Here is a 15,500-nt window from a genome sequence, read left to right on the forward strand (position 1 = left end):
AGTGTCTGGGAGGCTGTGGTTGCTGCTGCACGCAATGTTGATCACAAACAGATCAAAACACTGACCGAATCCATGGATGGCAGGCTTTTGAGTGTCCTTGTAAAGAAAGGCGGCTATATTAGTCACTGATTTGTTTTTTTTGTTTTGTTTTTGAATGCCAGCAATGTATATTAGTGAATGTTGAGTTGTTATATTGGTTTCCCTGGTGAAAATAAATGAGTGAAATGGGTATATGTTTGTTTTTTGTTAAGTTGCCTAATAATTATGCACAGTTATAGTCACCTGCACACAGATATCCTCCTAAGATAGCTAAAACTAAGAAAGCCCTACTCCAACTTCCAAAAATACTCAGCTTTGATATTTGAGTCTTTTGGGTTCATCAAGAACATAGTTGTTTTTCAATAATAAAACTAATCCTCAAAAATACAACTTGCCTAATAATTCTGCACTCCCTGTAGTTTATTTATGTAAGTTTATTTTGACATGCCTAATAATGTTTGTACTGAGCTCTTGGGTTTTGTTCCTTAGCTCATTGCTGCATTTGCTGTGTCTGCTGTGGCATCACAGTGGGACAGAACTGGAAAACCTTTTAATCCTTTACTGGGAGAAACCTATGAGCTCATAAGGTAAGTCAACCCCAATCTTATGTATCTACCAGCAGGTTACAATCTATTTAAAAGTCTCTAAAATGTCAACCCTATGGTGATTTTGTGGTTTTAGGGAAGATGAGGGATACCGGTTGATCTCAGAGCAGGTTAGCCACCATCCCCCAATTAGTGCTTTTCAAACTGAATCACTCAGCCAGGACTTTCAGTTCCATGGCTCGATCTATCCCAAACTAAAATTCTGGGGCAAAAGCGTAGAAGCGGAACCCAAAGGAACTATGACACTAGAGCTGTCCAAGTAAGTAGCCTGTAGGTGTAATGAACAGCCATGTATGCATGCATACAGTTATTCCACGAAATCGAGTTGTACATGAGCTGATAGCCATCGAGGTGTGTTGTAGTGCTGAGTCGGCTATAAGCCGTGCATGACTCGACTTTGTGGAATAATTGTTTTATTCTATCCACATTCACTGGATTTTGAGAAACGGAGCATTTTTATTTTTTGCAAATTCAGTAAATAAAATCTTTATACAAAACATGCGCCAAAATAAATTCAGTATTTTATTTCAGAAATGAAAGTAGCAATTTGTGAAAAATGCTATAATAATTATTGGGGGGAAAAATATTCTTACCATTAAATGCTTTCATTCCATATTTTGTCGCTTTTTTTTGTGTGTGTGTATTTTTGGGGGTTTTGTTTTTTTAAGTAGAATTGTTATTTTGTCCTCGGTTGGTTCAGCAACAGGCTCTGCCATTTTTATTTTTCTCAACTCGCGGTATATGATCTGATGGCCTAGTGGTAGAGTAGCCAATCAGAGCGTGCGATTGTTCATATCCAATGAATGTGGAGAGTGTGTGTGTGAGATATATATTTATTTACAGACACACACACACACACAGTGTCTTGCAAAAGTATTCATCCCCCTTGGTATTTGTCCTGTTTTGTCGCATGACAAGCTGGAATTAAAATGGATTTTTGGGGGGGTTAGCACCGTTTGATTTACACAACATGCTTACACCTTTAAAGGTGCAAATTTCTGTTTTATTGTGATACAAACAATAATTAAGATGAAAAAAAAAACAGAAATCTGTAGTGTGCATAGGTATTCGACCCCCCCAAAGTCAAAACTTTGTAGAGCCACCTTTTGCTGCAATTAGGTGCAAGTCTCTTGGGGTATGGCTCTATTAGCTTAGCACATCTAGTCCCTGAGATTTTTGCCCATTCCTCAAGGCAAAACTGCTCCAACTCCTTCAAGTTAGATGGGTTGCTTTGGTGTACAGCAATCTTCAAGTTATGCCACAGATTCTACAACCCCGATTCCAAAAAAGTTGGGACAAAGTACAAATTGTAAATAAAAACGGAATGCAGTGATGTGGAAGTTTCAAAAGTCCATATTTTATTCAGAATAGAACATAGATGACATATCAAATGTTTAAACTGAGAAAATTTATCATTTAAAGAGAAAAATTAGGTGATTTTTAAATTTCATGACAACACATCTCAAAAAAGTTGGGACAAGGCCATGTTTACCACTGTGAGACATCCCCTTTTCTCTTTACAACAGTCTGTAAACGTCTGGGGACTGAGGAGACAAGTTGCTCAAGTTTAGGGATAGGAATGTTAACCCGTTCTTGTCTAATGTAGGATTCTAATTGCTCAACTGTCTTGGGTCTTTTTTGTCGTATCTTCCGTTTTATGATGCGCCAAATGTTTTCTATGGGTGAAAGATCTGGACTGCAGGCTGGCCAGTTCAGTACCCGGACCCTTCTTCTACGCAGCCATGATGCTGTAATTGATGCAGTATGTGGTTTGGCATTGTCATGTTGGAAAATGCAAGGTCTTCCCTGAAAGAGACGTCGTCTGGATGGGAGCATATGTTGCTCTAGAACCTGGATATACCTTTCAGCATTGATGGTGTCTTTCCAGATGTGTAAGCTGCCCATGCCACATGCACTAACGCAACCCCATACCATCAGAGATGCAGGCTTCTGAACTGAGCGCTGATGATAACTTGGGTCGTCCTTCTCCTCTTTAGTCCGAATGACACGGCGTCCCTGATTTCCATAAAGAACTTCAAATTTGGATTCGTCTGACCACAGAACAGTTTTCCACTTTGCCACAGTCCATTTTAAATGAGCCTTGGCCCAGAGAAGACGTCTGCGCTACTGGATCATGTTTAGATACGGCTTCTTCTTTGAACTATAGAGTTTTAGCTGGCAACGGCGGATGGCACGGTGAATTGTGTTCACAGATAATGTTCTCTAGAAATATTCCTGAGCCCATTTTGTGATTTCCAATACAGAAGCATGCTTGTATGTGATGCAGTGCCGTCTAAGGGCCCGAAGATCACGGGCACCCAGTATGGTTTTCCGGCCTTGACCCTTACGCACAGAGATTCTTCCAGATTCTCTGAATCTTTTAATGATCTTATGCACTGTAGATGATGATATGTTCAAACTCTTTGCAATTTTACACTGTCGAACTCCTTTCTGATATTGCTCCACTATTTGTCGGCGCAGAATTAGGGGGATTGGTGATCCTCTTCCCATCTTTACTTCTGAGAGCTGCTGCCACTCCAAGATGCTCTTTTTATACCCAGTTATGTTAATGACCTATTGCCAATTGACCTAATGAGTTGCAATTTGGTCCTCCAGCTGTTCCTTTTTTGTACCTTTAACTTTTCCAGCCTCTTATTGCCCCGTCCCAACTTTTTTGAGATGTGTTGCTGTCATGAAATTTCAAATGAGCCAGTATTTGGCATGAAATTTCAAAATGTCTCACTTTCGACATCTGATATGTTGTCTATGTTCTATTGTGAATAGAATATCAGTTTTTGAGATTTGTAAATTATTGCATTCCGTTTTTATTTACAATTTGTACTTTGTCCCAACTTTCTTGGAATCGGGGTTGTAAATTGGATTGAGATCTGGGCTTTGACTAGGCCATTCCAAGACATTTAAATGTTTCCCTTTAAACCATTCCACTGTAGCTTTAGCAGTATGTTTAGGGTCATTGTCCTGCTAGACCCTGAACCTTCGTCCCAGTCTCAAACCTCTGGCTGACTCAAACAGGTTTTCCTCCAGAATTGCCCTGTATTTAGTACCATCCATCTTTCCTTCAGTCCTGATCAGTTTTCCTGTCCCTGCAGATGAAGAATATCCCCACAGCATGATGCTGCCACCACCATGCTTCACTGTAGGGATGGTGTTCTCAGGGTGATGGGGTTTGTGCCACACATGGCATTTCCCATGATGGCCAAAAAGTGCAATTTTAGTCTTATTTGACCAGAGAATCTTCTTCCATGTGTTTCGGGAGTCTGTCGCATGCTGTTGGGCAAACTCCCAAATGTGTTTTGTTAAGCAATGACTTTTTTTTTTTTTCTGGCCACTCTTCCATAAAGCCCCACTCTGTGGAGGGTACGAATTAAAGTGGTCCTATGGATAGATACTCCCATCTCCGCTGTGGATCTTTGCAGCTCCTTCAGTGTTATCTTTGGTGTCTTTGTTGCATCTCTGAGTTTTGGTGGGCAGGGCCTTCTCTTGTCAGGTTTGTAGTGGTGCCATAGTCTTTCCATTTTGCTATAATGGATTTAATGGTGCTCCCTGGGATATTCAAAGTTTGGGATATTTTTTTATGACCCAACCCTGATCTATACTTCTCCACAACTTTGTCTTTGACCTGTTTGGAGGCTCCTTGGTTTTCATGTTGCTTGCTTCATAGGGTTGCAGAGTCAGGGTCCTTCCAGAGCAGGTTGATTTATACAGACATCATGTGACACTTTGATTGCACACAGGTGGATCTTAATCAACTAATTATGTGACTTATGAAGTTAATTGTTTGGATCTGCTTTTATTTAGGGGTTTCATATGAAAGGGGGTGAATACCTATGTACACTCCAGATTTTTGTAATTACTGTTTGTCACAATAAAACAATATTTTTCACGTTTAAAGTGGTAGGCATGTTGTGTAAATCAAATGGTGCTAACCCCCCCAAAATCCATTTTAATTATTCCAACTTGTAATGTGACAAACCAGGGCAAACACCAAGGGGGATGAATACTTTTGCAAGACACTCTGTGTGTGTAGTGGTGGGGGGTTTACATTTTATACAATATTTCATAATGCAGTACTTTTGACATGCATGTCTTGGCCGTAGGCACAAAGAGGCATACACTTGGACAAACCCTATGTGCTGTGTGCACAATGTCATCATCGGCAAATTGTGGATTGAACAGTATGGGACAGTAGAGATCATCAACCACAGGTAGTGCACGCTGTCTATCCCTCAGAGACTGGCCAAAGAGCAAACTGTCCTGTTTGCAAACCATTGATTGTCTTGAATTATGCTACTGTTGTTAAAACCTGCAGATACCTGAACATGTTCAGTTGTGTTCTTTTGACTCTTGACTGTCTATGGATAAACATTTCACTTGTTCTGTCTTTTTTTTTTTTTTTTGGCTGAAGCACTGGGGACAAGTGTGTACTCAATTTTAAGCCTTGCGGAATGTTTGGCAAAGAACTGCATCGGGTGGAAGGTTATGTCCAGGACAAGAGGTGAGATAGCACTACTACGAAATGTCATGCCATGCAGTTCACAGGGTTTTATTACTGTTACACTGTGTCCGGGCTTTTACTTTTCATATGTCACGTCTGAAAGATTATTACATGAACTGATGAGTCAAAACATTATGACCACTTCCAGATGAAGCAAATAATGTTGACGATCTCATAAATGTCTCATGTCAGGGTCTAGGATTTATTTGCCAAGAAGGTGAACAGTCAGTTCTCGTAGTTGACGTATTGGATGTGGGCAGATGTAAAGAAAGACGTGAGTGACTTTTTACAAGGGCCAAATCATTATGGCCAGACAGCTTGGTTGGAGCATCTCCAAAATGACAAGGCTTGTGAGGTGCTGCCACTCAGCAGTGGGAAGAACCTACCAACAGTTGGCCAAGGAGGGGCAAACCATGAACCAGCGACAGGGTGTTGGGTACACGAGGGCGACGAAGGCTATCTGTCTAGTTCAAAAGGACAGAAGGGCTACTGTGGCACAAGTCACAGAAAACTGTAATGATGGTTACTTCATTGCAGCCTGCTGTGTATAGGGCTATGTAGCCCCAGACCAGTCCGAGTACCCATGTCCACCATTAAAATCATTGGGTATGCGAGCATCAGAACCGACTTTGGTGCAACAGTAGAAGGTTGCCTTGTCCAGTGAGTCCCATTTTCTTTTACATCGCATGGATGGCTGGCTACATGGGAAGTGATGGCACCAGGATGCGCTATGGGAAGAAGCCAAGCAGGTGGATGGAGTGTGGACCATGTTCTGCTGGGAAGCCCTGGATCTGGGGATGCATGTGCATGTCAATTTGACACACGCCACCTGCCTAATCATAATCATTGTGGACCAGGTACATCTCGTCATGGCAATGATATGCCCTGCCACAGTGTGTACCCATTGTTTGTGAACGGTTTGAGGAACCTGATGAATAGTTCAAGGTGATGCCCTGGCCTCCAAATTGTGCACCTGCACCAATCTGGGATGGGTCCACCTTAAAGGACTTGAAGGATCTGCTGCTAATCTCTTGGTACCAGATACCCCAGGGCACCTTCCGAGGTCTTGTTCAGTCCATGCCTCGGGTCAGGCACGTGGAGAACCAACATTATATTATGCAGGTCGTCGTGATGCATTGGTTCATCTGTGTAAACCATCAATTGTGTATATATAATGGGCCACGCGTCATGTCTTAAAAAGTGAAACCACTGCAGATCTAGTGCATCTGCTGGCTGGTGGCAGTACAATTTTTAGCTGCGTACATCCCCATCAGTTTCAGTGACAAAATAGCCTTATTGCCCCCCATGTGACGCTCTTCTTGTCTAAACTGTCTTTCGATGTACAGTTTCTAATTTGAACAGTTAGTTTTCCCTATCTTGATTTTGTCACATTTTTAGAAGTGAATTTTTCAAATGCTACTCCACTATAAAGAAAGAAGGTGTGGATGCACTTGACTGACTGACTGTGTTTCTTGGAAGAAACTGGCTGCAGCTCAAGCATTACTCTCTGTTCATTACATACACTTTTCTAACTTCCATGGAATTCACCATCTCGTACCTACTTACTCAAACTTTTTCTGGACACATGCACTAATTAGCAGTTTCTGTGAAAAACATTGCGTGATTTTGATTTTTTTTTTCTATGAAACTTCCCAAGCTACCTAGCCATATAGCACCCTTTTTCAGAATTAACATCAGCTATCAAAATTTGCACAGAAGTCATTTGTTTGTCAGTGAACACATGCACTACCAATAACATTAGGATGGATTTTATAAGTAGTTGTCCCAGATATAAGTTTTTAACTCTTCCTGCACTGCATGGAAGTGATGAAAATCCTTATTAGTTGCATCCATATTAATGACATATCTCCAGCTGAAACTATTTAAGCTCTCTGGATACAATACAGAGAATTTGAGAATGTGACCCTTTTGTCTGATGATAATGCACCAGAGAAAGGGGCGTGCCTAGACCAACGTCACCCCCTCGGCTCTACTACACAGACTCGAGAAGGTGAAAGTCTGTCTACTGCACAGACTCGAGAAGGTGAAAGTCTGTCTACTGCACAGACTCTGGTTGCAAATTTAACAACATGGTGGAGGGATTTCGGCTTCATTTCTATAGAATGGGAGGCAACAGAGCCTCCTATTCAATATACAGTCAATGGTGTAAACTAACAGTATTGTGCGATTCTTTTTCCAAGACATTATCCATTTACTTGTGTTTGGTCACTAGTCTTTAAATCAAACTTAATTTACATTTGTTACGTTACAGTAAGAAGAAGCGGCGCATTATCTATGGAAAGTGGACAGAGTGCCTGTACACCATAGATCCAAAGGTCTATGAAGCAAACAAGAAGGCAGAAAAGAAGAGTGGGGATTCTAAGAAACACAAGCAGGTAAAGATAATTGCTTATGTACTTAATAATGAGGCATATTATTCCTAAGATATATTGAAGTTATTCCACAAAATCCGAGTCGTACAACTGTTTTATTATATCCACACTCGGTGGATTTTGAGAAGCGGAGCATTCTTATTATTTGCACATTTGATAAATAAAAACTTGATACAAAACGTCCGACAAAATCATTTCTGCTTAGAATGTCAACAAACTGGTGAAATGACGGTAGCAATTTGTGAAATGTGCCAAGTCTTGAAGAATAAAAAAAAGATATATTTTCTTACCATAAAATACTTTTATTCCAGATTTTGTTGCTTTTTTTTTTGTGTGTTTTTGTTTTCAAGTAGAGTTTTTATTTCATCCTCGGTTGGTTCAGCAACATTTGCCGCCATTTTGGTTTTTTTCTACTCTCGGTATACGAGCTGATATCCTAGTAGTAGAGTAGCCAATGGGAGTGCGCGATTGCTCATATCCAGTGAATGTGGATAGGATAAAATGTAGTATGTCCTTTGTGATTTATGAATGCACGTTTGACAGATGACTGTCTCTCAAAATAAATTTTCTCATAAAATGTCCCGTTATAAACTGCAGCCATGTTTTGCAATAAAGTTCTAGAGGATACTAAAACAGTTGAATTGCATCTCAAAAGGTTTTTGCCTTGTATAGTTCTTCTGCTGGTAAGCATTATGAAACCTCAGGGAACCTAAACATTTATTTCACAACCTCACAATTGGGCAAACCATCAAAGATAATGAATAATTTTGGAATATCTACATATCGTATACAGAGTCAGATTTTACATCTTTGGAAATTAAGCACACTTTGTTGGTCAGAAGTACAATGTTGCTTGTCCATCCCATGTAGCCTTTAGAAAAATTTACATGTGAATGTTTTCAAGTCTGAGTAGCCATGCAAGCTAAATTTGGGGAGGTTTTGTAATGCTGAACAGCCATGATTCTGGATCTTTGTTTATAATTCTGCTTGACTAGTGTAGCAAGCCAGGAGTCTCAGGCTGAGTCATCTATCGTAACACTACACAGACAGATTGATTTGATGAGCAAATTCAACTACTTTTGAGCAGTGTGTTATCTATATACAGTGGTGCTTGAAAGTTTGTGAACCCTTTAGAATTTTCTATATTTCTGCATAAATATGACCTAAAACATCGGATTTTCACACAAGTCCTAAAAGTAGATAAAGAGAACCCAGTTAAACAAACAAGACAAAAATATTATACTTGGTCATTTATTTATTGAGGAAAATGATCCAATATTACATATCTGTGAGTGGCAAAAGTATGTGAACCTTTGTTTTCAGTATCTGGTGTGACCCCCTTGTGCAGCAATAACTGCAACTAAACGTTTCCGGTAACTGTTGATCAGTCCTGCACACCGGCTTGGAGGAATTTTAGCCCATTCCTCCGTACAGAACAGCTTCAACTCTGGGATGTTGGTGGGTTTCCTCACATGAACTGCTCACTTCAGGTCCTTCCATAACATTTCGATTGGATTAAGGTCAGGACTTTGACTTGGCCATTCCAAAACATTAACTTTATTCTTCTTTAACCATTCTTTGGTAGAACGACTTGTGTGCTTAGGGTCGTTGTCTTGCTGCATGACCCACCTTCTCTTGAGATTCAGTTCATGGACAGATGTCCCGACATTTTCCTTTAGAATTTTTGTCTCATTTGTTTAACTGGGTTCTCTTTATCTACTTTTAGGACTTGTGTGAGAATCTGATGTTTTAGGTCGTATTCATGCAGAAATATAGAAAATTCTAAAGTGTTCACAAACTTTAAAGCACCACTGTATTTTTATTCAGTCTTTGCTGAATGTTTTAATATAATGCATTTCTTTAATATTGTGTGCTATATTCTATGGTATTTTTTTACTTCTAACATAATTCTCCAGTGACAGGATGTATATAGTTTAAAATGGAAAGAGTATTAAAGTGTGTATGTTTGTTTTTGAAGGAAGTGAATACTGGTAGTGGTACTGATGATGCTGACGAAATGCCAAATGTTCAGGAGACCGTCGCTATGATCCCCGGCAGTACATTACTGTGGAGGATAACCCCGAGACCTGCACACTCAGCTCAGGTAACTTCATCTCGTACTTTTCCCTCCACCTTTGCAGAGATATTCAGCTTTTATTTTTTCTGGCATGTACTGTATGTACACAATTATTCATGGGTTCAGTAAGACGTTCTAATTTTGTCTTAATATACATTATGTCTAAAGGGAATTCTGCTTGAATATGACATCCATATACATCGATCAGCCATAAAATTAAAAACCCTGACAGGTAAAGTGAATTGCATTGATATGTTGTTACAGTGGCACCTGTCAAGGGGTGGGATATATTAGGTAGCAGTCAGTTCTCGAAGTTGATGTGCTGGAAACAGGAAAAATGGGCAAGTGTAAGGATCTGAACATCTTTGACAAGAGCAAAATTGTGATGGCTAGATGACTGGGTCTGACCATCTCCAAAACGGCACAACTTGTAGTCCAAACTGGCGACGTGGCAGCCAAGGCTCATTGATTCGCATGGGGCACAAAGGCTAGCCCATATGGTCCAATCCCACAGAAGAGCTACTGTAGCACAAACTGCTGAAAAACTTAATGCTGGCTGAAACAGAAAGGTGTCAGCAGTAACATTGATAACTTATTTTTCAGCAGTTTGTGCTACAGTAGCTCTTCTGTGGGATCGGACCATATGGGTTAGCCTTCGTGCCCCATGCGAATCAATGAGCCTTGGCCGCCCATGACCCTGTCGCCAGTTTGGACCACAAGATGTGCTGTTTTGGAGATACTCGGACCCAGTCATCTAGCTATCACAATTTGGCCCTTGTTAATGTCACTCAGATCCTTATGCTTGCCCATTTTTCCTGCTTCCAGCACATCAACTTTGAGAACTGACTGTTCTCTTGCTGCCTAATGTATCCCACCCCTTTACAGGTGCCATTGTAACAACATAATCAATGTAATTCACTTTACCTGTCAATGTTAATTTTACTGCTGATTGGTGTTTATGTAGATGTAAATGCTGAGCCTGTATCGTATGAAAATACAACCCCGATTCCAAAAAAGTTGAGACAAAGTACAAATTGTAAATAAAAACAGAATACAATGATGTGGAAGTTTCAAAATTCCATATTTTATTCAGAATAGAACATAGATGACATATCAAATGTTTAAACTGAGAAAATGTATCATTTAAAGAGAAAAATTAGGTGATTTTTAAATTTCATGACAACAACACATCTCAAAGTTGGGACAAGGCCATGTTTACCACTGTGAGACATCCCCTTTTCTCTTTACAACAGTCTGTAAACGTCTGGGGACTGAGGAGACAAGTTGCTCAAGTTTAGGGATAGGAATGCTAACCCATTCTTGTCTAATGTAGGATTCTAGTTGCTCAACTGTCTTAGGTCTTTTTTGTCGTATCTTCTGTTTTATGATGCACCAAATGTTTTCTATGGATGAAAGATCTGGACTGCAGGCTGGCCAGTTCAGTACCCGGACCCTTCTTCTACGCAGCCATGATGCTGTAATTGATGCAGTATGTGGTTTGGCATTGTCATGTTGGAAAATGCAAGGTCTTCCCTGAAAGAGACGTCGTCTGGATGGGAGCATATGTTGCTCTAGAACCTGGATATACCTTTCAGCATTGATGGTGTCTTTCCAGATGTGTAAGCTGCCCATGCCACACGCACTAATGCAACCCCATACCATCAGAGATGCAGGCTTCTGAACTGAGCGCTGATAACAACTTGGGTCGTCCTTCTCCTCTTTAGTCCGAATGACACGGCATCCCTGATTTCCATAAAGAACTTCAAATTTGGATTCGTCTGACCACAGAACAGTTTTCCACTTTGCCACAGTCCATTTTAAATGAGCCTTGGCCCAGAGAAGACGTCTGCGCTTCTGGATCATGTTTAGATACGGCTTCTTCTTTGAACTATAGAGTTTTAGCTGGCAACGGCGGATGGCACGGTGAATTGTGTTCACAGATAATGTTCTCTGGAAATATTCCTGAGCCCATTTTGTGATTTCCAATACAGAAGCATGCCTGTATGTGATGCAGTGCCGTCTAAGGGCCCGAAGATCACGGGCACCCAGTATGGTTTTCCGGTCTTGACCCTTACGCACAGAGATTCTTCCAGATTCTCTGAATCTTTTGATGATATTATGCACTGCAGATGATGATATGTTCAAACTCTTTGCAATTTTACGCTGTCGAACTCCTTTCTGATATTGCTCCACTATTTGTCGGCGCAAAATTAGGGGGATTGGTGATCCTCTTCCCATCTTTACTTCTGAGAGCTGCTGCCACTCCAAGATGCTCTTTTTATACCCAGTCATGTTAATGACCTATTGCCAATTGACCTAATGAGTTGCAATTTGGTCCTCCGGCTGTTCCTTTTTTGTACCTTTAACTTTTCCAGCCTCTTATTGCCCCTGTCCCAACTTTTTTGAGCTGTGTTGCTGTCATGAAATTTCAAATGAGCCAATATTTGGCATGAAATTTCAAAATGTCTCATTTTCGACATTTGATATGTTGTCTATGTTCTATTGTGAAAACAATATCAGTTTTTGAGATTTGTAAATTATTGCATTCCGTTTTTATTTACAATTTGTACTTTGTCCCAACTTTTTTGGAATCGGGGTTGTACATTTCTCTAATATTGTAAGCGGTTGAGGCTTTAATTTGATCAGACTGTAGCATTCAACATGTGGAAAAGAAACCCAGGTTTTAATACTATAACCTTTACACATGCACAATATTTTCCACTCAACAATGTTGGTCTGATTTCTCCAATTAAAATTAAATGTATTATTAATACGCTTTGTAATTTGCCAATGGTTCTATCCTCTGTATTCCTACCTAGATGTATAATTTCACCAGCTTTGCCATGATGCTCAATGAACTGGCTCCTGGCATGGAGGGAGTCATCGCACCTACAGACTGCCGCCTTCGACCAGACATTAGAGCAATGGAAAATGGAGACATAGGTAATACAGAGTTTATTTTATTTTATTTAGAATCATACCACTGACATGGAAATTTGATTTATGTTTTGTCCATTTTTATGTTTCAGACACTGCTAGTCAGGAGAAGGAGAGGCTGGAGGAGAAGCAGAGAGCTGCACGTCGAGAACGTGCTAAAGACGAGGAGGAATGGTCCACCAGGTAAAACCTAATCCCTCATTAATATACCTATACACACTCGGGGCTCCTTGAATTGAATTGAACATACTGGATATATGGGTGTTGCCTTTTCCAGATGGTTCCAGCAGGGCACAAATCCTTTTACAGGAACCTCAGACTGGATCTACACAGGTGGCTACTTTGACAGGAAGTACTCTGACCTCCCTGATATCTACTGATTGGCTGGGAAAAGAGCAAGTGGTTTGGTATACCTCTGGTCTCTCCATCACCTGGTCCTTATCATTTATCTACTCACAAAAAGCCTTTATTTTTTATTTTTATTTTATTTTTAAGTTATCAGAATGTGAGACATGGATGAATGGTTTACTGAACTGAGTAACAAAGTCTGTCCTTCCTACATTACAACCAAAACTTTATACTGGAAATCCGAAACCTGTAACTCCGTATGACTGAATTAATTTAATTTTTTGAAATGTAGGAAATGCAGTATTTTTTTTTTTCCATGTAACTTACTTTTATGGTAAAACAGTGGGTAAGTCTGAGTACATTTATAGTGAATAATGCACAGATTGTTGCCCACCTTATCATATATCATGTTTGATATACTCAGGTGTTTTATGGGTACATGATATTAACGGCAGTACTGCATTAACAGCAATGGAGATTTCTGAGACTCTTTTAGCTATTTATGATCAACCTAATGTAAGTATTTTATCATTTACTATGATAGCAAATACCTTGTCCAGAAATGTGACTTCTGTAAGTGTAAGCAACACTTTGGGATTTCCAGTAAAACAATTATTGCATTTAGAATTTATTCAGTAGATGAGTGTTTAATAACTCAATAAGTCCCATTAAGATCTTTCAGCCAGAATGTCGGTTTGACTCCACTGATGCACAGGAGTTTGTTAAAAGTTGTATGCTCATTCCTCACATGCATGCTTTATAACTAGTCAAATATAAAAGCTGCTTATTGACCATGTTTACTTTATAAATGAAGAGTTTTTAATGGGATAGAAACTAATTAGCACCTTTCAACAGCACAAAAGTCTAGTGTATCCTTGTATTGAGATTTTAAGTTGATTATGGTTGCCAAAGTGACTCTCCTTTTGTGGAAACTAAAGCCATAAAACTCATCAGGACTGCATGTGTGTGTGTTTAGACAGTCTCGCACACTAATGCACATTGTCATTTAAAGGAAATGGGTGCTATATGTATGTTTTCAGCACTAGTTACTAAAGAATGTTTCACCTTAACATACAATTAAAATGTATAATGTACTCAAATGCTGCTTGGTAGAGCCTGAACAAAACATTTTTATTACTTATATGTATGTGTGCTCGTGGGGGGGGAAGGTAAATGGGAATGGTGCACCATCACAAGGTGTTTCAAATGATCTCTCCGATGATGCTGACTTTATCTCATACTGTGCATCTCTCCTTCTTCTACTCTCTTACACACACATGCACACAGATTAAATAATCTATGCAAATATTCATCAGAATGTAAATTGTATCTTCAGAAGATGTATCGTGATATCCTTTTACAACTGTATTGAGAATGTTTGTTTGGTATATTCCACTGGAGTCCAACTTTGCAAACAAAGGGCTGGTGTTTTTGCCCCATCCAATGACTCTGTATGTACAGTCTTGGTTCCAACCAGCTCATCACACATGGTCACTTTTTTTGTTGTATCCTACACTGGCCCTTTTGTAAAGACTGAACTCCATTGAGTGTTTGCTTAGATTTGTAAACAGTTTTTGGCTGTTTTTTGCAACATTTTGCCTTTCACTGATTGATTTGTTCTGTTAGATTCAACGCCATTTGACCTGAACAGTTAGTTGGTCACCAAAGGGTGTACGTGTAGCAATTTGTACATGCTCCATATAATTACAATATAAACCCGTACCTACATGGGAGAAGTAGGTCATTCAGTGTATTATGACAGGGTTCAAAATGAACCATTTGTATTCCATTATATTATTGTACTTTACTGTAATTTAAGTGACAGTTAAATGATTCTATCTAATTGGTATAGAATTATATTTATATAACATTCTTATCAACCTTAAAGTAAGTCATAAAGGCCACTGTTATAATGTGAAATTCAGAAAGTGTTATGTGAAATTTAGAAAGTTAATGTTCAGATGAACATGTGCCAGGTCCCACAGTGTGCAGCTACGTGAAGCAAGCATTGTTGATGCGATAAGTGAAGCAGCTGGAAGCATGCTATTAATAATCAACACTGTATGCGTGAATATAGTAGTTGTTTTATGGATTATTAACATGCGTGGATTCCACTACATCAAACAGACCACACCAAATCTAGGCTTTAAATAGTTGCACTTAATTTAACATTTCTTATATTTTGTATAGATCATATTGTCAATTGTGACACTTATATTGTCTAACATGATGTAAATCTGGACTTTCAAAAATTAGCAGTATCAAATGTAAAACTGCACAAACAAATAAATTCCAGTGAACACAAGTGTGTATATTTGCTTTATTGATAGCAGGGTAAATTGTTCAAACACGTTCTCTCTACTCTTGAGTGCAAACATGTTCATAGTATTAAGACAAAAGGGAAAACATATTTAGTGAGTTAGGTTTCACAAAGGTTTCTTCATTATTACATGTAACCAATTAAAAAAAAAAGCAGCAAATAATCCTCCTGTTATAACTTTGCCACATCACACGCCCTCCTTTAGATCAGGTCGAAGAAGTAGTAAAAGAAGAAGAATTAGAACTTTGTCATATGCACACTCAAG

The 15,500-nt window shown here is 39.4% G+C and overlaps 1 protein-coding gene across 6 annotated transcripts in view; it reads left to right on the forward strand.

Annotated features, from left to right (window-relative positions):
* Positions 1-15,220, forward strand: part of osbpl2a (oxysterol binding protein-like 2a) — a 35,806-nt gene extending 20,586 nt beyond the window's left edge. For 5 of the 6 annotated variants that reach the window (XM_060938350.1, XM_060938351.1, XM_060938353.1 and 2 more), the window contains 9 exons: positions 529-626; positions 721-903; positions 4,763-4,870; positions 5,071-5,160; positions 7,433-7,556; positions 9,532-9,657; positions 12,450-12,573; positions 12,660-12,750; positions 12,845-15,220. In XM_060938350.1, the coding sequence (XP_060794333.1) occupies positions 529-626; positions 721-903; positions 4,763-4,870; positions 5,071-5,160; positions 7,433-7,556; positions 9,532-9,657; positions 12,450-12,573; positions 12,660-12,750; positions 12,845-12,947 (1,047 nt within the window). In that variant the 3' untranslated portion in view covers positions 12,948-15,220. The remainder of the gene's footprint in view (positions 1-528; positions 627-720; positions 904-4,762; positions 4,871-5,070; positions 5,161-7,432; positions 7,557-9,531; positions 9,658-12,449; positions 12,574-12,659; positions 12,751-12,844) is intronic. The other variant, XM_060938356.1, reaches the window with a different exon arrangement.
* Positions 15,221-15,500: the final 280 nt, after the last annotated feature.

Source organism: Neoarius graeffei, chromosome 13, assembly GCF_027579695.1.
Source record: "Neoarius graeffei isolate fNeoGra1 chromosome 13, fNeoGra1.pri, whole genome shotgun sequence".
Lineage (NCBI taxonomy): Eukaryota > Metazoa > Chordata > Actinopteri > Siluriformes > Ariidae > Neoarius > Neoarius graeffei.